Here is a 26153-nt window from a genome sequence, read left to right on the forward strand (position 1 = left end):
TCAGCTTCTGATGGAGTTAATCTCAAAAGGACTAATAACAATAACTTACATCAATATAAGAATGGGTGAGTTTGTGCCAAACCAAATGTTTTGACTGGGATTGAAGTGGGCAGTGGATGATCTGACTGAGGAAGTCTTGAGCTGAATTAGTCAGATAGAGGTATTGGCCACCTTCTATCACACCTAAAATATATATAAAAGATCAATATTTATGTTAATTATGTAATGCATCATAATAAAATGAGTTAAATTAATAGTTATGATTAAAAATGAGAATAGCCATTTATGTATCATACTCTATGTTAATACATCATAGATAAATTTACTGCAATATCTGTCTGAGATAATCTCTCTTATGGACGTTACATGTTTAAAATCACAGTACATGTCAGGGAATATATTTGAAGACACTTGCCAAAGTGCCATGGAGTGCTTACTCAGAATTGCATGATTGCAGAGTAAATTTCTTAACCACGTGACTATACCTGCAACTATGTGTGTGCATATTCCTTTCTCTTTCCCTCTCACATATACATATTTGTGAGAGTGTGTGTGTGTGGTGTGTGTGTGGTGTGTGTGTGTGTGTGTGTGTGTGTGTGTGTGTGTGTGTGTGTGTGTGTGTGTGTGTGTGTGTGTGTGTAGTTGTAATTTACAGTAAAACAAGATGAAACAGGTGTATGAACAACAAGCAGGTGTATTAGTTTGATACTTGGGAAAGTGAGAAAAACTTTTATGTTTTGAGCCTACGCTCCTCAACAGAAAGGAATATGAGGAAACAAACAGAGAGAGAATAAAAAAAAACTTATGGATTTAGTGATCAATAATGGCGACTGATTGGGAAAAAACCCAGTATATATAAGTGTGTGTGTGTGTGTGTGTGTGTGTGTGTGTGTATATATATTTATACATACACACATGCACACATATATATATCTTTTACTTGCTTCAGTCATTGGACTGCAGCCACGCAGGGGCACTACCCTGAAGGGTTTTAGTTGAACAAACCAATCTCAGGACTTATTTTTAAGTCTGGTACTTATTCTATCATTCTTTTCAGCCAAAACACTAAGTTACAGGGATGTAAACAAACCAACACTGGTTGTCAAGTGGTGTTGTGGGACAAACACAAAGAGAGAGAGAGAGAGAAAGGTGGGTATAACTTACTAAAGGGTCAGTGAGTGGTATTTGTTTGCCAAACAGGCAGACAAAAATGTGCATTAGCTGGGCGCAAAATTCAACAACCGAGTTTAGGACCATAGAGTCAGTGGCACAGTAAGTGCACAAGTACTGACTCACTCCAAAAAAAAAAGAATTAAAAAAAGAAATTGCAAAGTAAAATAGTTGATACTTACAAGTCATTATTTTTAAACTATTCAATTCATTCCACAAAATTTGACGCACTTCTTTAGCATTTTGCCAATCTCCACTTCCGTTTTCGTTGATAGGAAAGTCTTTAAAAGAATGAACTCTTTTCCCAGATACGAAATCTTCTTCTGTTATATTGGTAGCCATTGGCAGCAACACATCAAAGAAGAGGGACAACTGAAAATCAGGTAGAATACCTTTAATTAGGGTCTTTTTATTTGTCAATTAACTTTGTATATATATATATGGTAATGGTGCCATGTGAAAAGCACTGGTTTGATGACGATGATGCTCATTTACAGCCATCAAGTAATGCCAAGAACACACACACACACACACACGCGTGTGGACACGATGGGCTTCTTTTAGTTTCCATTTACCAGATCCACTCATAAGGCTTTGGCAGCCCAAAGGTTTTAGTAGGAGACAAGAAGACATTTGCTCAAGGTGCTACACAGTGAAACTGAACCCAAGACCACATGATTGGGAAGCAAGATTCTTAACCACACAGCCTGGTTGCATGGCTACAAAAAGCAAGATCCTGCAAAAGAGTGGTGAGAAGCAAATAAGTAAAAAATAATAACATTTAAGTAGTGCTTCATGTGTCAAATACTTTGGCATATCTGACACACGATTACATATATATATATATAAGTTACAGGTGGCATGTAAAAAGCACCATCCGTCCGTGGCCGTTAGCCAGCTCCGTCTGGCGCCTGTGTGGGTGGCACGTAAAAAGCACCCACTACACTCATGGAGTGGTTGGCGTTAGGAAGGGCATCCAGCCGTAGAAACACTGCCAGATCAGACTGGGCCTGATGCAGCCTTCTGGCTTCACAGACCCCAGTTGAATCGTCCAACCCATGCTAGCATGGAAAGCGGACGCTAAATGATGATGATGATATATACATACATGTATATAGATGATACTTTAATGATGCTTATACCTGTTTTGGCGTTTGTCCACTATCAAGGCCAATGTAAGTGCAACCATCTAATGGAGGTTTCACATGAAATGAAAGAATCTTTTCTGCCACATTCTGTTTGAAATATACCAAACCAGTAACCTGTAGAAAATACAGAATAGAATAACTGTTAAATTAGTATCTCAGTAACCTGTAGGAAATACTGAGTAATAGAATAACTTTTAAATCAATATCACAGTAACCTGTAGGAAATACAGAGTAATAGAATATTAGAATAACCATTTTCAAAACTAGAAAAATGGCCCAGATTGTTGCTGAGATGTTAGCTTTACTATTATTATTAGAGAAAAGGAGACAAGAGGGACAGAAAGTCACTAAAGGGGTCACTGAATGTATGACAAAAGAACTCAGACAAATAAACTGAAAATGATTATAATAAAGATAAAGTGAAGATCAAACAAATAGTGTGTGTGTGTTTAATTGGCAAGAGATAACCATCCCCAAATTATATATATGTGTCCAACCCATGCCAACATGGAAGACGGATGTTAATGACAATGATGATGATATATATAATTTGGGGATGGTTATCTTTTGCCAATTAAACACACACACTATTTGTTTGATCTTCACATATATATATATGCGAAGGCACATGGCTCAGTAGTTAGAGCACTGGGTTTACAATCATGAGGTAGAGAGTTCAATTCCCAAGCAGGGCTGTGTATTGTGTTCTTGAGCAAAACACTTTATTTCATGTTGTTCCAGTTCACTCAGTTGTAGAAATGAGCTGCAACATCACTGATGCCAAGCTGTAGTGGTCTTTGCCTTCCCTTTGGATAACATCATTGGCATGGAGAAGGGAGGCTGGTATGCATGGGTGACTGCTGGTCTTCTACAAACAACCTTGACTGGACTTGAGCCTTGGAGGGGAACTTTCTAGGTGCAACCCCATGGTCATTCATGATTGAAGGAGTTCTTTACTCTTTTATAAAGTAATAAAAGAGAGAAATAGTTTGATGAAATTTTATTTAACAATAAGAAATTTCTAATATCATGAAAAATTGTTTCATAACTTAAAAACATGTAAATAATTTATATTATTATATTTAATAATAAATAAATTACTTACATGCCTGCATTAATGCAAAATACAAAATTCCTTCAAAATAATGCAGAATTTAATCTATACACATGTCACATACAGATATAGAAATAGAGGTTTTTAATTTATCACACATGGTTGGATTGATTTAATGGGACAAAGAAAGGAAAAGAGATCACAGAGTAAGAAATAAAAATACAGAAAGAGAATATGTGGTTAGGACAGGTATTATAAAGGTTTGTTTCTTTGTAAATAACTTACAATTAATGGATTTTCATTTGGGCCAATATATTTCAAAATCTCGTTTTCATCAACTTTATAAAGGATATCCTCAACGAAGCCCTATAAAAGGAAAAAATGACAAAGTAAATATAACAGTGAAGAAAAATCAAACAAAAATAAATAGAAACTTATTCAATTACATATTTTTAACATCCATTTTTCCATGCTTGCATGGGTCAGAGGAGATTGTATGAGGCAGATTTTTCTACAGTTGGATGCTCTTTCTGTTACCAACCCTCACCTGTTTCCAAGCAAAGTAATATTTCTTTTAGTCCTGTGAATATGAAATGCATGATAGCCGTGAATAATGTAGTCCTAGATATGTAATGCCAACTATGGGTGGGATGCTTTTAATGATAGGCCAGCTCAGTGACCTGTGCCTCAACAACAGAAACAAGTGTGAAACCCTTCAATTAAAAAATATCCTCTTTTATTATACAATGTCTAAAAGGCACAAGTGAAGGTGTGAAAAGTTTGCTTCCCAACTACATGGTTCTGGGTTCAGTCCCACTGCATGGCACTTAGAGTGTCTTCTACCATAGACCAAATCCTTGATAATGGATTTGGTAAAGGGAAACTGAAAAAATCCCATTATATGTGTGTGTTATTGTGTCCTTGCTTTGACATCAAATGATACTTGTAAATGAATGTCACAGTCATGCATATAGTGTTCCTTATTTCCAATATTCTGTGGAAGAAAGGCAGCAAGCTGGCAGAATCACTGGCATGCCAGGCAAAATATTTGGCAGCATTTTGTCTATCTTCACATTCTAAGTTCAAATTTCACCGAGGTCAACTTTGCCTTTCATCCTTTCAGAGTCGATAAAATAAGTACCAGTTGAGTACTAGGTCAATGAAACTGGCTTACTCGCTCCCGGAAAATTGCTGGCCTTGTGCCAAAATTTAAAACCTATATTCTGCGAAAGGAGCTCTGGTCATGGAGTAAAATTACTTTACTTGGAAAATCCAGGTAGAAAATTGACCTCAACAAATTCTGTCCAATCTACGATGGTATGGAAAAGTAGATGTTAAAATGATGAGGATGTTAGGAAAGACATTTCTTTATGGTTCTTGATTTACTGAGCTGAAATCGAGCTATTGACAATGCTCCATCTCATTTGCTATTCACTGCATCACCTCTACTCCTTTTGGTCACCTCAAACTCTTGCAATTTACCTGATTCTCTGTTCCTATTCCCTCCATCTGTGTTGCTGCTGTTATTTAACCCTAGGTCAGTTATAAGGATGCTATTTTTTACTTTCTATAAAGTGTATCTAGAACTACATTATTTAATGTATCTTTCATTTTTAAGACAGTAGGATGATAATTTGAGGGAGATTTGGTTGCTATTTGTAGCAGGCTGAACCACTACAACAAGCTCCTTTGTAGATTCATTACAGCCTAAAGCAAGGCATTAGTAAGGTCATCCAAATGTAAATTAAAGAAATATTCTTTTTATTCTTTTATTCAGTCATTTGATGGCGGCCATGCTGGAGCACTGCCTTGAGGGGATTTTAGTCAAACAAATTGACCGCAGGATATTTTTTAAGCCAAGTACTTATTCTATCAGTTTCTTTTGCTGAACTGCTCAGTTATAAGGATGTAAACACACCAACACCGGCTGCCAAGTGGTGATTGGGGGGGGGGTGACAAACACAGACACACATACACATAGATATATACATATCTATATATGATTGGCTTCTTTCAGTTTCTGTCTACTAAATCCACTCATGAGGCTTTGGTTGGCCTGAGGCTTTAGTAGATGACACTTGCCCAAGGTGCCATGCAGTGGAACTGAATCCAGACCCATGTGGTTGAGAAGCAAGCTTCTTACCACACAACCACACCCACATATATATTTGCAACCAAATTTATCAAGAACTATGACTATCACTTAATTATAATGGATGGATGGTAGTCATCAAAGAAATATTGAAGACAAATGGTAACAGCAACCAGAGAAGACCTGCAGTAGATGATAAAACTGGAAGATAAGATGATAGATAATAACCACTGAGGTCCAATAGCTGATGGTAAGGAGTAGAGAAATGTTGATGGTAATCAGTTGATAGTAACCTATGGAGAATCGTTAACAGTAAATGATGGATGGTATATACAATTATGCATAGAAATGAGATAAATAACTTACCTGAGAATCTGTCTTGTATATACCATGGTCTTTGCAGTATGAAACAGTACTTGGAAATGTAACAGCACAAACATCTGCATCTGTCCATTGGAATTCTTGAAAATAATAATAATAATAATAATTATACTTTCTACTATAGGCACAAGACCTGAAATTTGGGAGAGGGGACTAGTTGATTACATAAACCCCAGTATGTGACTGGTACTTATGTCATCAACCCCAAAAAGATGAAAGGTAATGTAAACCTCAGTGGAATTTGAACTCAAAATGTAAAGATGTATATGTCACTAAGCATTTTGCCTGGTGTGCTAACCATTCTGCCAGCTCCCCACCTTATATAATAACGATGATGATGATGATGATAATAATGATGATGATGATCCTTTCTGCTATAGGCACAAGGTCTGAAATTTTGGGTGATTGTCGATTACATTGACCCCAGCGTGTAACTGGTACTTAATTTATCGACCCTGAAAGGATGAAAGGCAAAGTCAACCTTGGCGGAATATGCATGCAGAATGTAAAGATGGATGAGATGCAGCTAAGCATTTCGTCTAGTATGTTAACGATTCTGCCAGCTGGCCACCTTAATAATAATAATAAAAATAATTAATTCTTTTGCTGTTTTTATTTTTAGTTATTGGATTATGATTACAGTGCAGCAGCACTGTCAAAGCCTTAGACAATCATATCAATCCAATACTTGATTCAATCTGGTACTTATTTTTACGAATTTCTATTTTATAAACCTATTTCTTTACTACCCACAAGGGGCTAAACACAGAGAGGACAAACAAGGACAGAAAAACAGAATAAGTTGATTATATCAACCCCAGTGCGTAACTGGTACTTATTTAATCGACCCCGAAAGGATGAAAGGCAAAGTCGACCTCGGCGAAATTTGAACTCAGAACGTAGCAGCAGACAAAATACTGCAAACCATCTCGCCCGGCATGCCAACGTTTCTGCTAGCTCACCGCCATTAAGTTACTGGTCAGAACAGGACACAACATAACGGTTTCTCAACCAGCGTAAACATAAACACACACAGATCTATGTAATGTGTACATACACACACATACAAATATGTAGGTGTATATCGATGAAAGGCTTCTGCATAGTTTCCATCTTCCAAATTCTGGCATAAGGTATTGGTCACTCTAAGGATATATGGCAAAAGACACTTGTATATAAGCAGTTAAAATATCTGGTGGTCATTGTAACTTTTATAAATCAGGTATTAAGACTTGCCAAAAATATTTTTTTACATAGGTGCAGGCATGGCTGAGTGGTAAGAAGCTTGCTTTCCAATCAAATGGATTCAGGTTCAGCCCCACAGCCCCAGGCTGACCAAAGCCTTGTGAGTGGATTTAGTAGATGGAACCTGAAAGAATCCTCTTGTATCTAAATGTCTATCCATCTGTGTGTGTGTGTGTGCTTGACAACCGGTGTCGGTATGTTTACATCCCCATAACTTAGCAATTTGGCAAAAAAAATGGACAGAATGAGTTTCAGTTGATTCAGTCGACTAAAATTGTTTGAGGTGGTGCCCCAGCATGGCCAGTCTAATGACTGAAACAAGTTAAAAATAAAGATAGTTATTAATTTAGACATAAACTTTATTCATAGCTTAATAGATAATTAAGAAATTCTTTGACAATAATACGTACTAGCACCCTCAGGAACACATAACATCATATCTGTGCTGCACACCCAGATACCAGGGGGAGCATATTGAGCAATCTGTGAAAAGAAAGCAAACATTTAAAGAAATATCATCACCATCGTTTAACATCTGGTTTCCATGCTGGCATGGGTTGGACAGTTTGACATGAAGCTAGCCAGACTCCAACTGCCTGTTGTGGCAGGTTTTCTACAGCTGGATGCCTTTCCTAATGTCAACACTTAACAGAATGTTCTGGGTGGTTCTTAGGTGCCACTGATATGGGTGTGTTTATGCAGCACTGGCATGGGTACATTGACACAGCATGGGTGCATTAACACAGCACTGGCACCAGCACCCGAAAGGACAAGCCTGTATGTGTGGAAGACAGCGATTTTACTTAGCTTGATATGTCTTATCAAGTACAATAGATACAGCAAACAAAAAAGAAAAAAAAAAAAGAAATATGGGTAAAAATGATGAAATCTATAAATGGTGTGGCCAAGCATCACAAGAGAGGAGGCTGCTTTGTTAGGTCTTCTTGATCAGAAGCAACATGGGACTGAGCCACAACATGATGCTAAAACCTCAATGGTAGAAGAAAGATCTATATAATGGCTGTGCTGGTAAGGATATTTAATACATACAGAAGACATTTCCTGGGTGTCAAAAGTAACATATACTGATAGCAGAAGGAATGTGCAGCAGAGAAGTTGAGAGAACATAGTGAGGTCAGATCTGTAGACTTTAGATCTCTTGTATGCAATGATGCCAGATCAAAAGAAGTAGTGGTATCTGACATGGTTAGTTGTATGTGTGTTGTTGATTTAATACTGACTCAGTTCTATATGACAACATAAAGACAATGAGGGGGCCTGTATGCCATCACTCAATCTGCTAGAAATAGTGGCCAAGTCTCCCTGGGCTAAATTAGAGAGAGAGAAGAAAGAAGGGTATATTGGATAATGTAGTACTAGGTAGAATCTGTGTTGTCTTTATCTGCATTGAGCTGGGACTAAGTAACAATATGAAGACAAAATTTCACTAATGAGAAATGTATATAAACAGCTTTAAAACATTGTACTCGATAAGTAAATATTAGTCTTAAATTACCGTTATGAATAAATTCTTTTATTCTTTTATGTGTTTCAGTCCAAAGGCTGTGACCATGCTAGGGTATGTATTTTAATTTCACATATTTTAAAAATTAATAACCATTTTAACTGCTGAATGGCTTAGAATGAGATGAAACCCATTTTTGTCAATCAGTAAAGCTGAATCAGATACAGTTATTCACTTTGTCCAGGATAATTACATTGATTGCAGCAAGGTTCAATCCAATGCCAATTTCTTATGATGGTTTTGCTACTCAGTAGTTTTGATCTGTTCAGATACAATACAAATCAAATGATGAATGACTCGACTATGTTCAAAGACTTGTATCATTTTTAATTCTTAAGTAGGATGGTGTCACATGCCAGTTTTACCAACAGACACAAAACACAAATTGACAGTCATGTTGTTTGACTTTTGTTTAATCTTAGCATTTAATACTTTATCAAAGATTACCGGATGCAAGGTCAAAATTGCTGATTTTTATTATAAGGTTTTCCGGGCTACAAGTAACATCATCATCATCATTTAACGTCCGCTTTCCATGCTAGCATGGGTTGGACGGTTCAACTGGGGTCTGGGGAGCCCGAAAGCTGCACCAGTCCAGTCAGATCTGGCAGTGTTTCTACAGCTGGATGCCCTTCAGTGCAAAAAAATGAAACAGCAGCCATATTAGGGAACCACCTTGAAGAATTTAGTTGAATACCAGTGCTTATTTCAAGTCTGGAACTTATTCTATTGGTATGTTTTTGCCAAGCCATTGTTATGGGGATGTAAACAAACCAGCAACAGTTGTCAAGTTGGGGGTGGAGATAAACACAATATACACACACAACAGGCTTCCACAGTTTCCATTTACCAAATTCACTCACATGGCACTGGTCAGCCCAGGGTTATAGAAGACACTTGCCCAAAGTGCCATGCAGTGGAACTGAACCTGAAACCATGGACTACAAAGTGAGCTTCTGAACCACACTACCATGCCAGCACCTATGCATGTATACCTACATAAACCCATACTATATTATTTCTACCAGGACACCTGATGAAGGTGGGAGAGTAAATCAGCCGAAACGTTGTGGTAACAACAAACAAAATGAGGACACATATCTGTCCAATGTAAATGATTTATACCAACATTCATTACATATTTCATTAAAAGATATGAAGAATTATTTTGTTAAAGTAGCTTCAAAGTTAAATAATGGTAAGAAAATTACTTACATTTTCAGTTATAGTTTTGTAAGTAATGTCAATAAGACAGAGAAGCGAGTCATAACTTGATTTCTGGTATTTCACAGGTAATGGAAGGAAAGCGTGTCTACAGGAACTGTAGGGATAACATCGACCCTGAAATAAGAAAAATTAAAAAGCACATTAGAAAGATTTTCTTTCATAGAACAGGGATTAAAATAATATCAGTAGGTGTCTATAAGAATTATATATATATATATATATGTATATATATATATATATATATGCATATTCACACATCTATATGCATACCTATATGTATACATACACACATCTACATGCATATATATATATATATATATATATATATATATATATATATATATATATACACACGTGTACTCCTATGTGCATTTAAAGACACATGCATTATATAAAGATAGCATGGTGTGATCTGCCTGTTGTTTCTACCAAATACAGGTTGGTTTGCTTAGTACACTTGTTAGTTTATTGAAATTTCAGTATAAGGTGTCAATGCAGTTATGCACTTTATAAGAAGAGTTGAAATTAATGCTTGCAAGATGTCACAGTGGTTTTGGTAGACGGAAACTGAAAGAAGCCCATCATATGTATGTATATGTATATATGTGTGAGTGTGTTTGTGTCTGTGTTTGTCCCCCCAACATCGCTTGACAACTGATGGTGGTGTGTTTACTTCCCTGTAACTTAGCGGTTTGGCAAAAAGACCGATAGAATAAGTACTAGGCTTATAAAGAATAAGTCCTGGGGGTCGATTTGCTTGACTAAAGGCGGTGCTCCAGCATGGCTGTAGTCAAATGACTGAAACAAGTACAAGAGTAAAAGAGAGAGAGTAATAAGACCAAGGCATGAAAACTGAATTGCTTATCCTAGTTTACCACCTGATGCACACTTGAAGATGTGTTCTGTAGCCTACATGAATTGTAACTCAGCACCACATGTGAGCTTTAGCTTATGTAATGATGAACAGATATGAAAATTTGTCAAGTCTGGGGACGCATAGAAAAGGGATGCCAGCTGGAGAATTGCCAGTGTTATTTCCCTATTGAAAAGGGATCAACAGCACATCAGTTAGTAATTGTCCAGTCAATCTGAATAGTTTTTATAGTTGAATATTAGTTGCTGAAATAGGGGTCACCATCTATTTTCTTACTTTCTATAAATATGATTAAATCCTTATAATTGTCTTTCCTGCTCAGTTCCTCATTATGCATGTCAAGTAAAACCGAGTTATAGACATCTTTCAAAGACACATTGGCACCTAATAGGATTGTTTTAGATTGTAATATAATGAAGTGTTTTAGTTTTGTAATGACATACACAGAATCTACTAGAAAAATGACAAAAATCAGTATAATCCAAAGTTAGAATTTAAATACAGACTATTAGTGAGAAAAAAAAAAATCAAAGTAGAAACGTTACAATTTCTGACAGGAAATTGAAAAGTGTTTTGATTGATTAATTAATCAACTATGTTATTGATCTGCTGAGAAGTAACGACTGGTTTTTAACTAGCAAATTGATTTTTTAAAAAATTCTGAACCCCAACCATTTTTTTTTTTTTTAAGTTAATTCAATTCACTTTAAGTTATATCTTTGGATAACACTACTATACTGAATTAAAACATTTTTTAAAGACAATTTTTGTAGTAATCAGACCTTTTCCATTGAAATTGCTAAATACAGAAAAGATTCTTGAAATGCAGTGTTATATTTAATCTGCTAAACCAAGAACTGGTTTTGACTAATTTTAGAATAACTATATGAATTGGGGATTATTACCTGATATGTTACCTGATATGGTGTCTTGATTATTATTCTGATTGATAAAATTGTTTTCTGAAATATTTAGCTAATATAGGAGCCAATAATATTCAACTTGATAATGTATGAAGATAATCATTAGAATTTAATTAGATTAGTTGTAACCTGTGTTGGTTCAAATCATTTCAGAAGGAACAAATGTACAAAGTGATAGTGAAGACAACATTCCTTAACTCATAAGATTATTAAGGCACCTGTGAACACTTCATCTTATTTACACAACACAACTGCATTTTATGTGGCACTGGCATCTGTAAAGGACAAGCCTGTCTGTATGGATGGCCAGGATTTTACTTAGCTTGCCATGTCTTCTCAAGTACAGAAAATCAGCACAATTCCTTGTTCTTTGTTGTTTGTGAATGGAATTATAAGGAGAAAAAGAAATACAACTTACACTGTGAAGGATAAGTATGTAGCAGTTTTGGAGAACATCAGCATTAATAGCCTGAAAGACAAGAAATTTATCAGTTTTTACTATATTTAAAGAAAACCATGGGAATATTTTTCATCAAACTTTTGTTGATTTTTCAACAAACACTCAATGGCATAATTGAAACATTTTCTTAGATGTCTTTTGAAATTCTTTAAATGAAATTTCAAGTATCTTTTTGTCATCGCTCTACTTATTAGTTATAGAAACAGCAGCAAACAGCAGTAGTGGTGGTAGCAATGACTATGATAACACCACCAACAAATGTATGGTGATGGAACTTCTATGTGGTTGCTTGGTCTGCTAGAAATAGCAGCCAAATATAGATGTAGACATCACTGTGTGGTAAAGAAGTTTACTTTACAACTCTGTCATTGTAGGTTTAATCTTACTATTTAGCATCTTGGTTAAGTGTCTTCTCTCACAGCCAGGTTAATCAACGCTTTATGAGTAAATTTTCAGTCAGAAACCTGTGAAAATCTGTCATATACATCATCATCATCATTTAGCATCTACTTTTTCGTGCTTGCATAGGTTGGATGGAATTGGCTGGATACACTTCCAGCAGCTAACCCTTACCTGTTTCCAAGCAAGGTAATATTTCCTCATGGCCAGACATGTTTTTCACAGATGATTGGAAACAAACAACTTTGCTTGTATGACAGTGATGCTCATTTACAGCCATCACATGATGTCTACACAAGGGTACACATAAATGCATGTGTACACACATACGTGCTTGAACAGAGACGTGTAAATTTGTGGTGCATCCAAGAAGTAAGGTAGAGAGGAAGTTCTGCAAGGTTCCTCACAGGCAAAGAGCATAGGTATAAGATTTTCTGGGTAGGGAACACTGAAAGGGTCGGTGGGGCATATGTATACTTCTTGCAGAGAAATTGGTTGATAAGGTAATCAAGGTAAGTCAGAGTCTGTGATAGAATACTTAAGCTTAGATTAGTGCTTGCAACATGGATTAGCAACCATTTTCTTGGCTTATGCTCCTCAACCAGGGCTACCTGATGAACAGAAAATCGATTTTATGACACCCTCTTGCAGACTACCCCATCAATGAATGACAGAGACCTTCTCTTTGTGGCTGGTAACTTCAATGGACATGTTGGACAACATGCAGGGGGCTTCCATGGTGGCTATGGATTTGGTTACCGCAATGAGGAAGGAACCAACTGCTGGAGTTCTGTGATGCAAATGATCTTATGGTCGTAATTTACAACTTCAGGAAACCTGCCAGTCACCTATTCACCTACCAGTCAGGTGGACACACTAGTCAGATTGACTACATCCTCACCAGGAAAGGCCAAAACCTTCCCAGGTGAAGAATGCATTCCACAACATAGGTTAGTAGTTAGTGACTTTAGGATCAGGGCTAAATGGGTGCCCAGACGATGACCAGCATGGAAAAGAAGTATCTGGAAGCTTAAGGACCCTGTGAATGGACAGAGATTTAGAGACATATTACTCGAAGCATTTGCCAAAATAGAGAAGGATATAGCATCACCTAATGTGTAAGACAACTGGAGGTTCCTACGGGAGAACCTGTTGAGGACCACTGACCATATCTGTGGATGGTGCAAAGCCCCCTCTCAACCTAAGGTAACATGGTGGTGGAACTATGTAGTTGACAGGGACATTAAGGAAAAGAAACAGGCATGGAAGGACTGGAAGAACAGTGGTAGCAGGGAATTGTATCAGATTGCCAGTAGGGAAGATAGGAGACAGATTTACTTAGCCAGAGGGGAAGCAGATAAGATAAACTTTGCCAATGTTTTGTGCTGTGAGGACCAAAAACTTGAAGTGTTTCATGTTGCAAGACAGAGTATGAGAGAGAATCATGATGTCATAGGAGAGAAATGTGTCCACATGGATGATGGCTCACTTGCATTTAATGAGGCTGCAAGGAGACGGACTTGGAGACACCACTATGAAAGGTTGTTAAATGAAGAGAATGCATGGGAGAAAGAGAGCCTGCCAAATGTCAACCCAACAGAGGGACCAGCTATCCAAATTGACAGTACCTTGGTAGATAAAGCAATTAAGGGTATGAAGACAGAGAAAGCCCCCCAGCCCATCAGGAATCACTGCAGAGATGCTTAAAATATCTGATGGTGTCAGCTATAGTTTAGTCACTCATATAGACAATCCAATGATACATGAAGGAGTCATACCCAATGATTAGTGAAGCAGTACCATAGTTAACTGCTACAAAGGTAAAGGTGATGCATTAGATATGAATAATTACAGAGGTACCAAGTTGTTGGATCAGGTAATGAAAGTCACAGAGAGGGTCACAGCCCAACTAATTAGGGAGAGAGTTAGTTTAGATGAGATGCAGCTTGGGTTTGTGCCAGAGAGAAGCATGATATGCTATATTTGTAGTAAAACAGCTGCAGGAGAAATACCAAGCTAAAGTTAAACTTTTGTACTTGGCTTTCGTTGACATAGAGAAAGCCTTTGACAGGATCCCCCGATCCCTTATCTGGTGGTCAAAGCAGAAACTAGAGATAGATGAGTGGTTAGTGAGAGTCGTCCAAATCATGTACAGGGGTGCTGTCAGTAAGGTGAGGGTAGGCAACAAGTATAGTGAAGAATTCCGGGTAGGGGTCCAAAGATCAGTCCTCAGCACCCTCTCATTCATCATAGTCCTCCAGGCAATAACAGAGGAATTCAAGACAGGATGCCCCTGGGAGCTCTTCTATGCTGAAGACCTTGCTCTAATAGCTGAGTCACTATCAGAACTAGAGAAGTTTCAGGTGTGGAAGCAAGGACTAGAATCGAAGGGCCTTAGAGTCAATCTAGCAAAAACCAAAATCTTAGTAAGTAGGAAGGCAGATAAATCACAAAAATCTCTTCAGGAAGATGGCCCTGCTCAATCTGTAGAAAAGGTGTTGGTAGAAACTCCATATAACGTACCTGGTGTAAGATATGGACACATAAGAGTTGCAGCAATATCAAAGTAAGGCTAACTGGGAAGGTAGTTTTTGTGTGTGGCAAATGTACAGGGGCAATAAACACTGAAAGTGTGCAGAAAACAGTTTCCGTCACATGCCAGGGGGAAAAACTAGAAGTAGTTGATAGCTTTCATTACCGAGGTGACCAAGTTAGTAGTGAGGGTGGATGCTCTGAGAGCATAGCTACTAGAATAAGAATAGCCTGGGCAAAGTTCAGAGAGCTCCTAACCTCTGCTGATAACAAAGGGCCTCTTGCTCAGAGTGAAAGGTGAACTGTATGACATGTGTGCAAACAGCCATGCTACATGGCAGTGAAACATGGGCTGTGACTACTGATGACATGCTAGAAATAACAACCAAATCTACCAAACCATTTTAAGGACTACATTGAATGTGGATCTTTGATTACAGGTCTGCATGATCAAGGTTGATCAGAGGTTAAACAACTTTCTCAAAGCTTCTCTAGACTTTCTTGTTATGGCATCAATACCTGCAATAAACAATAAGACTCAACCAATTCCTTACCGTATATCCTTTTTTAGCACAGATATGTTCAGTAACAGCCAACAAAGCATTAATTGTTGCTCCTCCACTTCCAACATTTGATTTTGGATCTTCAATGGTTAGCAAAATTACATCTTTTGGGAATAAGCCTTTCGCTTGTCTTATATCCAATTCTGAAATTAATAGATAAAAAAATGTATAATATGGAATGGTGACTAGGGCTGTGGATTAAAATAATGTAGAAGTGTCAGGAGAAAAGCAAACTTTATGAGTAAAGGAATGTGAAATGGTTACTTGCAAGAAAAACAGTGCAAATGACCTGGGAGCACAGCTGATATAAAAATCCTTAGATGCACTCAGGACTGAGTAAATACAATTTTATACCTAACATAACAACGACATATAGTCTATCATAAAATATTCAAAATTATTGGGCCTGACATTCGATTGAATTAACTGACATTGAACACACCATAAAACATTGAAGCAAAAGCACACTAAATCATTGAACACATTTAAAACATTCACTACATCCACACAAGATCAACAGAAAAAAACAAACAAACAAAACCATTGTGACTCTTTAGAATATACAGCTATGCTCTGGTCTCCAATCACTCTCACTCACTCACTCACACACACACACACACACATACACACACGGCATGCAATAATGATAATGGAAACTGTGACAACATCAATAATAATCTGGGTGGTGATGACAGGGGTAGATGTGAAAATGTTACAACTTCTCATAAAAGGACCCAAAGTAAATTTTTGAGTTATCCTTTGTAAAAAAAAAAAAAAATGCATCTTGTACGCCATCAAAATGGGTAATTTGAATTCAACATTTTTTTTGATTTGGTAACTTAGAATTTTAAAAAGTTTCTATTAGCCAGGAGAAATTTTCATAGAGGTGAGAGGGCACTGCTCATAACCTTTTTTTTCTCTGAAATTGGTAGTAGGAATGGATAAGATTATTAGCAAACCCGAGAGCTGGTTGAAATGCTTAAAGCATAGTGAACTTAACTAAAGGCACTCAAAGACCAAGGGGTGGCGTTAAACTGGGCAAAGGATTACACCAAACTCCCTTCTAGACAAATTCTACAAAGAGAATAGAAATTTCCATAAATGGCTTTAATAAGTTTATTGCAGATGAAAGAAAGTGGAAACAGAAACAAAGAAAAGTTTATAGCAAGAATTTAGAATAAATATTACAGGGATGTACTTGCATAGTAAGTGACTTGATCTCAGATCATGTGCTGACACAAAAACAATTGCAGTGTGGAAGATATTTATAAACCATTTAAGAACACACAAAAGCCATTAATTTCACTTCAACATTTGAATTTAATTTGTGTCAAAATATTTTCATCACTTTGAAACTGTGACCCGTTCACTGACAAAACTTCATGCTCACAGGTCACAGTTTCAATGTGACGAAAATATTTTGACACATATTAAATTCAAATGTTGGAATGAAACTAACGGTTTTAGTGTGTTCTTAAATGGCTTATAAACATCTTCCACACTGCAATTGTTAGAAAAAATATTCGCAAATATTTACCTTGTTGCACAGATTGTGACCATTGGTTATCAGAGCAGGTAAGCACAATAGCAGTCCACTGGAAGTTGGCCTGATTAGGCTCCATATCATTTTCTTAAAAGAACTGACCTGAAAATATACAAAAATATTGCGAGATTGTAGATTCAATGAAAACTGAACAGAAATCAAGATTGAGCGTGTTTGATTGATCTGTTGGAATTAACAGTTAAATCTCCCTTAAGTTATACCCAATCATCATCATTTAACATCTGCTGTCCATGCTACAATGGATTGAATGGGTTATCACAGTTCAAGTCAAATTTTATTGAGAGTTACTGTTATCCTTGATGGGACAGAGAACCATTGTGCATCTGAATTTTGTCAGATTCTACAGCTGGATGCTCATCCCAACAAGAGAGTTTGTTGTGCCCACATAAAATTCATTCCTCGAGAAAAAAAAAAAGAATAAATGTTTCTTTCCAGTTCTTTATATTCTGAGTTCAAATTGCACTGGAACTGACTTTGCCAAAATATCCACCCAAAAATCAATAAAACAAATTGTAGTACTGTACCAGAGTTGATCCCTTTTACTATACACCCATGTATCTTGTAACACAAGATGCAGTTTAAAAGTTTAGTTATTATTTTAACGTCTAAGGTTTAATTATTTTTAATCGTCTATGACATGTGACTTTTAATCAATTTTTATCATTTAACGACCAAAGTTTACTAAATGCTTGATAATTTCAATATTTACTTGCAGGCAAAAACGTTAGGAGTGTCAAGCAGAAAACAATCTATCGAGTTCACAATATTATCTCTATAGGACATATACAAGTGGAAAGTTGGACATATGTATGTTTGCCTTTGTGACTTATAATATGAAGGTACAGGAGTGGCTGCATGGTGAGAAATTTGCTTCTCAAATACATGGTGCAGCCCCACTGTGTGGGGCAACTTGGGCAGGTACCTGCTATAGCCTAGGGCCGTCCAAAGACTTGTTGGGGGATTTGATGGACAGACACTGAAAGAAACCCATTGTACATATACATACGCATGCATACATGTGCATATGCAAACATACATACATACACATACATACACACATATACATAAATACACACATATACACACAGGCAGAAAAAAGGAAAATGTCCCTTGCATTTGAAAACTATGGAAATATATTTTTTTAAAAAAACATTTCATTTAATTTTTCAATGCCTGAAACCGGTACTAAATTGTTCTTCATGACAAAATTATTTTAGCATTTTCTACCGTGTCTTATTTTCCATATACACACACACATACATATATACATACACACACACTCCCATAAGTACATACTCACATACATACAAGAACACACACACTTTTCTACTCTAGGCACAAGGCCCAAAATTTTGGTGGAGAGAGCCAGTTGAGTAGATCTACCTCAGTACACAACTGGTACTTAATTTATCAAACCTGAGAGAATGAAAGGCAAAGTCAACCGCAGCAGAATTTGAAATCATAACGTAAAGACAGACGAAATACTACTAAGCATTTTGCCCAGCATGCTAATGTTTCTGTTGGCTCGCCACCTACATACATACATGTATACACACACACATCACCGTTTAACGTCTGCTTTCCATGCTGGCATGGGTTGGACAGTTTGACCAAGGACTCTAATCTGATCTAGCAGAGTTTCTACAGCTGGATGCCCTTCCTAACACCAACCACTCCGAGAGTGTTGTGGGTGCTTTTTACGTGCCACCAGCATGAGGGCCAGTCAGGCGGTACTGGCATCGACACTCAAATGGTGTTTTTTATGTGCTATCTGCACAGGAGCCAGTCTAGAGGCACTAGCAACAACCTCGCTCAAATGTTGTTTTTCACGTGCCAGTAAGGCAACGCTGGAAATGATCACGCTCAAATGGTGCTTTTTATGTGTTACCGGCACAAGAGCCAGTCATTGGCCTTGGCAATGATCATGCTCGGATGGTGCTTTTAACGTTCCACTGGCATGGGTGTCAGTCAGGTGGTACTGTCATCGGCTATGTCAGCAAATTTGATTTTGATTTCACTTGCCTCAACAGGTCTTCGCAAGCAACGCATAAGTAGGCTGGTTACACCACTGGCATAGGCCACGGGTTATAGTCTCACTTGTCTTGCCAGGTCTTCTCAAATATCCAAAGGTCTTGGTCTCTAGTCATTGCCTTAGTGAGGCCCAGTGTTTGAAGGTTGTGCTTCACTACCTCATCCCAGGTCTTCCTGGATTTCCCTCTTCCACAGATTCCCTCAACTGCAAGGGTGTGACACTTTCACACAGCTGTCTTCATCCATTCGCACCACGTCCATACAAGCACAGTCTCTCTTGTACACCACATCTGATGCGTCTTAGGTTCAACTTTTCTTTCAAGGTGCTTACACTCTGTTGTGTATAAACACTGACATTACACATTCAACGGGGCATACTGGTTTCATTCCTTGCAAGCTTACACATGTCCTCAGCAGTCACAGCCCATGTTTCACTGCCATGTAGCATGGCTGTTCGTACACATGCTTCATACAGTCTACCTTTTACTCTGAGTGAGAGGCCCTTTGTCACCAGCAGAGGCAGGAGCTCTCTGAACTTTGCCCTGCTACTGACTTGGTCACCTAGGTAATGGAAGCTCTCAATTACTTCTAGTTTTTCTCCTTGGAATGTGACAGAAGTTGTTCTCTGCACATTTCCAGTGTTTATTGCTCCTGAGCATCTGCCACATACAAAAACTATCTTCCCAGTTAGCCTTCCTTTGATATTGCTGCACCTCTTATGTGTCCATAGCTTACATTGGGTACATCTTTCGGAGTTTCTACCTATGCCTTTTCTACAGATCGAGCAGGGCCATCTACCTGAAGGGATTTGTGGTTTGTCTGCCTTCCTACTTATTAAGACTTTGGTTTTAGCTAGGTTGACTCTAAGGCCCTTCGATTCTAATCCTTGCTTCCACACCTGTAACTTCTATATATACACATGCACATATATACAAATACACAAACACGTACATATATATATATATATATATATAGTTTACTTAATGCCCGACACGTTTAACATTTACTTGCAAGTAAAAACGTTAGGAGTGTGATGCTCAAAACGATCCATCGTCTGTCGTTACATGGTACAGCCTTACAACAGCTGTGATGCTGAAATATACACTTGAGTTATCTTTCTTACATAAGACGTGATAACTTTTAACATGCTCACATATTTCTAGAAGCAGTGGTATGATAATAGGTTTATAACCCAAATGTGGGTCATACAATAGTTTTAGCAGGTTACGTCGACATTTCTACATGTTTTTTAGGACAAAGTTGCATGCAGATCTTGTTTTTATTTGTAACTTAATTTCATATTTTTATCTTCTGCAACGGCAAGTGACCGTTGTTTTTAAAAGTAGGTTGCATTATCATACCTATACTTGATTAGCATGTTTATCTTTATTTACTTGACAGACGATAGAAAGATATATTGTGAGCAAAAATAGGAAGAGTTTGTGTAACTTCTTATTTCCTATGTTTAGAAGCGAATCACATTTGTTCATTTTTCTAGCTTGTGTAAAATTAGTTTCTTTTTGCTTTTCGTCTTTCTAATCATATAACGGAGAAAGTAAAAGGTTAAAACCAAAGAACAAAATATATATAAAAAAATTAAAACTTCCAATTAAAAAAAACTACTGTAATTTCTTTTCTCTGAAAACTAATATTTTTCTTTCTCAGTCGACTCGTGAGGCGGGTCTAATAGTAACTATTTACCTAAAAACTCTGATGTATTTGCCATCAAGTAACAGAGATAAACAATAACATTTATTCTTCGAATCTATACAAAGAATAATTTCATGTTCCTCTATCTTCGTTCGTGAAACATTAAGTTTTAATAACGTTTCTTGGATTCGATTTCATAAGAAGATAGAATTGAATAGAAGTGAAATCGGTCTCGAGCAATCACTGACACGAAATAAAGCATGTGTTATTAGAGTAATTACAATACAGTAGGACGGAGTTGTGTTTCTCCGGGCTCCTCCCATTGCGACTACAATTAAACGACTATTGTGTTTATATATAAATTGGGCACCTTAAATGTTTTTAAAGTCTTACCTTTAACAAAACTGATATTTCAGTATTATTTTGTATAGTGGTAAACCGAAAAACTGTTTTTGTTTTGAAAAAAATACTTTTTTACTCTATTTTTGCGGTTAGCTTGTTTTGTTCAGGGGGGTTTTTTCGGGGAAGACACCCGCTTTAATTACCAGAGTTACTATTGGAAGTGAAGGGACGTAACTCGACGCACCGAGCGTCACAGCACAGCTATTTATTTATTCTTTGTAAGGTAACACGAACAGGGTAGTTTTGGAATAGTTATCTCTTGAAGTTCCCTAAGAAAGGAAAAGGATAGTATTTTTTTCCTTTATGTTATTGTAATCTTTTCCATATAACAGCAGTAACGATTCTGGAACATCTTTGGTGTAGTTTTGGAATAGCTATCACTATCTCATGGAGAGGGAAAAGATCACAGAATTGGAAGGTCTCGCACGAAAAATATTTTTAAAGTCAGATCTTATCATCAAGATGTGTGTGTATTCATGTGTCGTATGTATCTATATGTAGTACATTATATATCATCATCGTTCAACATACGTTTTCCATGCTGGCATGGGTTCGACGGTTCGACTGGGGTCTGCACCAGGCCCCAATCTGATCTGGCAGAGTTTCTACAGCTGGATGCCCTTCCTAATGCTTTTTACGTGCCTCCAGCACGAAAGCCAGTCAAAGTGGCACTGGTATTGGCCACGTTCTTTTTATGTGAAGTGATGTACAGATATTGCAATGCGTGTGTGTGGTGTGCATCTATATACCTGTACGGTCCACTTGTGTATGGAAACACAGAGTATGAAAATCTGTGTTCAGGTACCACTTTCAACTCTCACCTTGATCAATCTGATCAATTTTCAGGTGTCACCTACTTTCAGCTAGTGCAAAATTCTTGGGGGACTGGATCGATGCCCTGCCTGTGGCCAATATTAGAAGTCTACTCAGTCTAGATGAACTTCACATCTCCATTGCACTCAGAGTGGGAGCCGACGTCTGCAGGGGACTAAGATGCCACTGTGGTAGACCCCTCGACCTAATAGGTCTTCACTGTCTGTCTTGCTAACTAAATGTTGGTCGCTTCATTCCTCACAAACTAAACTTCATCATTAAGCGAATCCTGGCTCAGATTAATATTCCCTCAGTTCTGGGTCCATCGGGCTTATCCAGAAGTGGTGGCGTAGTGTAGATTCAAGTGAAATTTCTTTCCCATTTATTATATATAGGTGCATTCAAACATAGCAGCTAGCCTATTTTAGAAGTATAACCAATTTATTACACATAAATTTTAAAAACAAGGGTCATATGGGCTCCAGTTGAGAACTGCTGAGCTACAAGAGTGTAGGGAAAAAGCCCCTAAGGATAAAATACCCCTAGGACTAAAAAAAAAAAAAACCCCACAAATTTTTAAATCATAATTTTTAAAGGTGGCAAGCTGGCTGAATCGTTAGCACTTTGGACACATTTTGTCCATCTTTATGTTCTGAATTCAAATGCTGCCAAGGCCAACTTTACCTTTCATCCTTTCAGGGGCCAACAGAATAAGCACCAGTTGAACACTGGAGGAAGGGGGGAGGGGTCGATGTAATCGACTAGCCCCTTCCCCTCAAATTTCAGGCCTTGTACCTATAGTTGAAAAGGTTATTTGTAGTTTATGAACACTTCAGGATGTAAAATATCCTTTTCTACTCTAGGCACAAGGCTCAAAATTTCTACCTAGACTTTTTTTCCTTATACATATCAACTTGTGTGTTCCTTTTCAACCTTCTGAACAATATATATATATATATATATATATATATATATATATGTTTGTGAGAGAGAGGGAAAGTTAGGCGACTGCATAGTCAATGCTACGCGTTTACAAAGCTCCTGTTATTGTTATATCTGAATTCTCATCTTCCTCAAGTATTATGACTTCAGGGGAAATACATAATAGGAACACACCAGTTTTCTGGAATCATAATGACATTTAGAGACAATTACTAGCAGACCTTTATCTCCTATTATAATTCTATTAGCATCTACGAAGCGTTATATAAATAAATTCCAGTATTATATGGGACTTTATTTTACTTCAAAGTTATGGGGAGTTTTTGAACTCGACGTAAAGAACCATAACTTAGCGCCAGCTACCAATTTCTTGTAACTATATTATTGTACAACTTTAAAGCATGTGTACAAATATATAAGCAAAGGGAAAAAATGACGGATCTTTTCGGTTTGAACGGCAGTTTTTTCTAGCGGTGTCATAGGAAATTGTCACCCATAATTATGACCCTAGTATCGATCTATTGCATTTCAATCTCTTTTAGGGTTAGGGTAATTAGGGTTAGGGGTGGGGGAAGGGTATCTTTTTGCTTCAGAAATGTAAATAAACCCAATCTGTTTCTTAAACGAGGGACATATTCATACGGCACAGAATGCTTTTTACCTCAATAGACGTCACTTATTGGTTGAAATTGCAGAAATTGAAGAAAAAACAACAAATATCTTACAAACTATAGAATTTTCTCAATAAAGCCAAGAGAAAAAGATGTTTTATAAACACATTCTACCAGTATACGAAGTTTAAAAGTATTTAGTTACGTGGAAATTATTTAAAAAAAACTGCCGTTCAAACCGAAAAGATCCCAACTTGGCGATCTTTCGTCTCTAGTAGACCTTTCCGTCGATTTCCGTAGATTTTTTTTTTTTTTTTACATATGGGCTTGCGGGAACTTTTGAAGTAATATACATACATATACACATACACGGAGTAAAAAATTTCAGTTATCTCTTTCTTTCACACATTACTGTCTCTTCACACACACTAACAGAAGCACTTCACTTACACAACATACTGTGTCTCCCATGATTGCCAGCAACCAATAAAACATTGTTATCTTGTGCTTAGCATGTCATTTTTGCAGCCTTTAATCAGTTAATGTTCAAAGTTTACTAACTAACACCTACTTCCGGAGAGAATTTATCAGTCGTAGTTTTTATTACTAATTTGCTTCCTATAAGTAGGCTATCAAGTGTCATAAGACTCAACCGTTACAAGCGACGAACTACTGAAACAATGCAGCCAGACAAGTAAGTAGTGATTTTTAAGGGAATCGACCGAAGTCCCTTTTCTTACATTAAAAAAATACCTCAAAACTATTTTGACAGATGAAATTTAGGGGAAAGGATTAAGTCGATTACATCGACCCCAGTGCGTAACATGTAACTGAGTTAATTCCTTCCCCCAAATTTTAGACTTTGTGTCAACAGAAGGATTATTATTTAGCACGCCGGATGAAATGCTTAGCGGTATTTCGTCTGCGGTTACGTTCTGAGTTCAAATTCCGCCGAGGTCGACTTTGCCTTTCATCCTTTAGGGGTCGATTAAATAAGTACTAGTTACGCACTGGGGTCGATATAATCGACTTAATCCGTTTGTCTGTCCTTGTTCGTCCCCTCTGTGTTTAGCTCCTTGTGGGTAGTAAAGAAATAGGTATTTTACCCGTCGCTACGTTCTGAGTTCAAATTTCACCGAGGTTGACTTTGCCTTTCATCCTTTTGGGGTCGATATATTAAGTACCAGTGAAAGTGGGGTCGATGTAATTGACTATACCCCTCCCCCAAATTTTATTTTTAAGAACACTATATCGAGGGCGGAGATACCGAATCTGCAAAAAAAATCTGCATTTCAAAATTTAAAAAAAAAAAAAAGACAAACACCCTCCCCTCCACCCTATGATAGAAAGTGAAATTTCCCCTACCCCCATTTTTTCTTTGCCAGAGGGGCAAAGAATGAAAACGTGTTTTAGGGGTTTTCAAAATCTTCAATTTTGAAGTACGCCCCCAACCGGAAATTTAACAAGCTAGAAACAGCCAAACCGAGAATGAACTTTCTAAATACTAATTACCAAAAAATAAAAATAAAAATTTCAATGTCATTTTGTTGTGTGTGAGTGTGTGCAAAAAATCTAATTTTTACATACCTCTCTTAATTCCAGAAGACCTTAACCACAACATGTTGGGTTATGTTCGTCATGAAACAGTAGAGAAAACACTTTAATTTAACTTCTTGTCTTAGGGCAGAGGGGAGGGGTGTTTATTTTATGATTTTTTTTTTTTTTTGAAGAATTAAAATTTTACAAAATTCCTTTTTTTCAGAATCATAATCTCCGTATTTTTCCACGTGTTTCGTGAAAAAGAATTTTTTTTTAAAGTGAAAATTTAAGAAATGGGGGTGAGGAGGGGATTTAAATTTTGAACTGCTGCTTTTTTTTTTTTTTTTTTGGAGATTCGGAATCTCCACCCTCGATATAGTGTGTTCTAGTATATAAAAAAAAATCCCTAAGCGGGTGCGGTCCATGATCTTTACCTCTGCCGTTCATTATGTATATTGAAAAGATGACAAAAATAAAATTATTGAACAGCTGAGATAAATAGTTGCAAGGTTGTATATACTAACAAGTGTCTGTGGGTACTCTCCCGACTGCAAATGTGTTTAAACGAATACATAATATATATACAAAATATATACAATTTGAAATTCTTTTAAACCTTACCTTGAATAAAAAATGGTATTTCAGCAAAAAGTCATTTCATTATTTTACGAACACTTTCGTTGGAATTCCTTTGGTATTCTGACGATTTACGACAGGGATCTCTTTTAGTTGAGACAACTGAAACTCGTTATCTTGGGTTGATTGGCAAGGTGGAAGAATAAATGATCATGCAGTACTCCAGTTTAATTATTTTTCCCGTTGCCACGGAGGAAATTTATCGAAAGATGCGAAGATATAGTTGTTTTAAATTAAATTTGAGTTGAGCTTCAACTCTTTCTTATCCGTTTTAAATTGTGAACCACCCCTTTTCTACTACGACTTACTTCCTCTTGAGAAAAATATTCTAGTAGTTTGAAAAGTAGCTTTTCATATTTAAATTTCTTTATC

At 37.0% G+C, this 26153-nt stretch overlaps 2 protein-coding genes and 1 long non-coding RNA gene across 5 annotated transcripts in view; 2 read left to right on the forward strand and 1 right to left on the reverse strand.

Moving 5' to 3' along the window:
- Positions 1–26153, reverse strand: part of LOC115220697 (L-fucose kinase) — a 65079-nt gene that overhangs the window by 38046 nt on the left and 880 nt on the right. The window contains exons 1-11 of one of the 3 annotated variants that reach the window (XM_029790831.2): positions 25767–26153; positions 17131–17238; positions 15585–15736; positions 12058–12108; positions 9831–9956; positions 7501–7573; positions 5831–5925; positions 3658–3738; positions 2313–2432; positions 1353–1542; positions 50–183 (exon numbers count right to left, since the gene is read on the reverse strand). The exon at positions 25767–26153 is cut by the window's right edge and continues 880 nt beyond it. In XM_029790831.2, the coding sequence (XP_029646691.1) occupies positions 50–183; positions 1353–1542; positions 2313–2432; positions 3658–3738; positions 5831–5925; positions 7501–7573; positions 9831–9956; positions 12058–12108; positions 15585–15736; positions 17131–17215 (1107 nt within the window). In that variant the 5' untranslated portion in view covers positions 17216–17238; positions 25767–26153. Of the gene's footprint in view, positions 1–49; positions 184–1352; positions 1543–2312; positions 2433–3657; positions 3739–5830; positions 5926–7500; positions 7574–9830; positions 9957–12057; positions 12109–15584; positions 15737–17130; positions 17239–20889; positions 20984–21231; positions 21629–25766 lie in introns of those variants that run through there. The other 2 variants (XM_029790832.2, XM_036510470.1) reach the window with 2 other exon arrangements.
- On the forward strand, positions 6120–23432 carry LOC118766764. Its single transcript, XR_005002679.1, has 3 exons — positions 6120–6133; positions 11119–11121; positions 23355–23432. It is a non-coding gene; the product is annotated as an uncharacterized LOC118766764 (long non-coding RNA).
- Positions 24148–26153, forward strand: part of LOC115220699 (xaa-Pro dipeptidase) — a 46943-nt gene continuing 44937 nt past the window's right edge. Inside the window, exon 1 of the mRNA XM_029790835.2 lies at positions 24148–24300. Coding sequence (XP_029646695.1) covers positions 24287–24300 — 14 coding nt within the window. The 5' untranslated portion in view covers positions 24148–24286. The remainder of the gene's footprint in view (positions 24301–26153) is intronic.

The sequence above is a fragment of the Octopus sinensis genome, linkage group LG17 (assembly GCF_006345805.1).
Source record: "Octopus sinensis linkage group LG17, ASM634580v1, whole genome shotgun sequence".
Classification (NCBI taxonomy): Eukaryota; Metazoa; Mollusca; class Cephalopoda; order Octopoda; family Octopodidae; genus Octopus; species Octopus sinensis.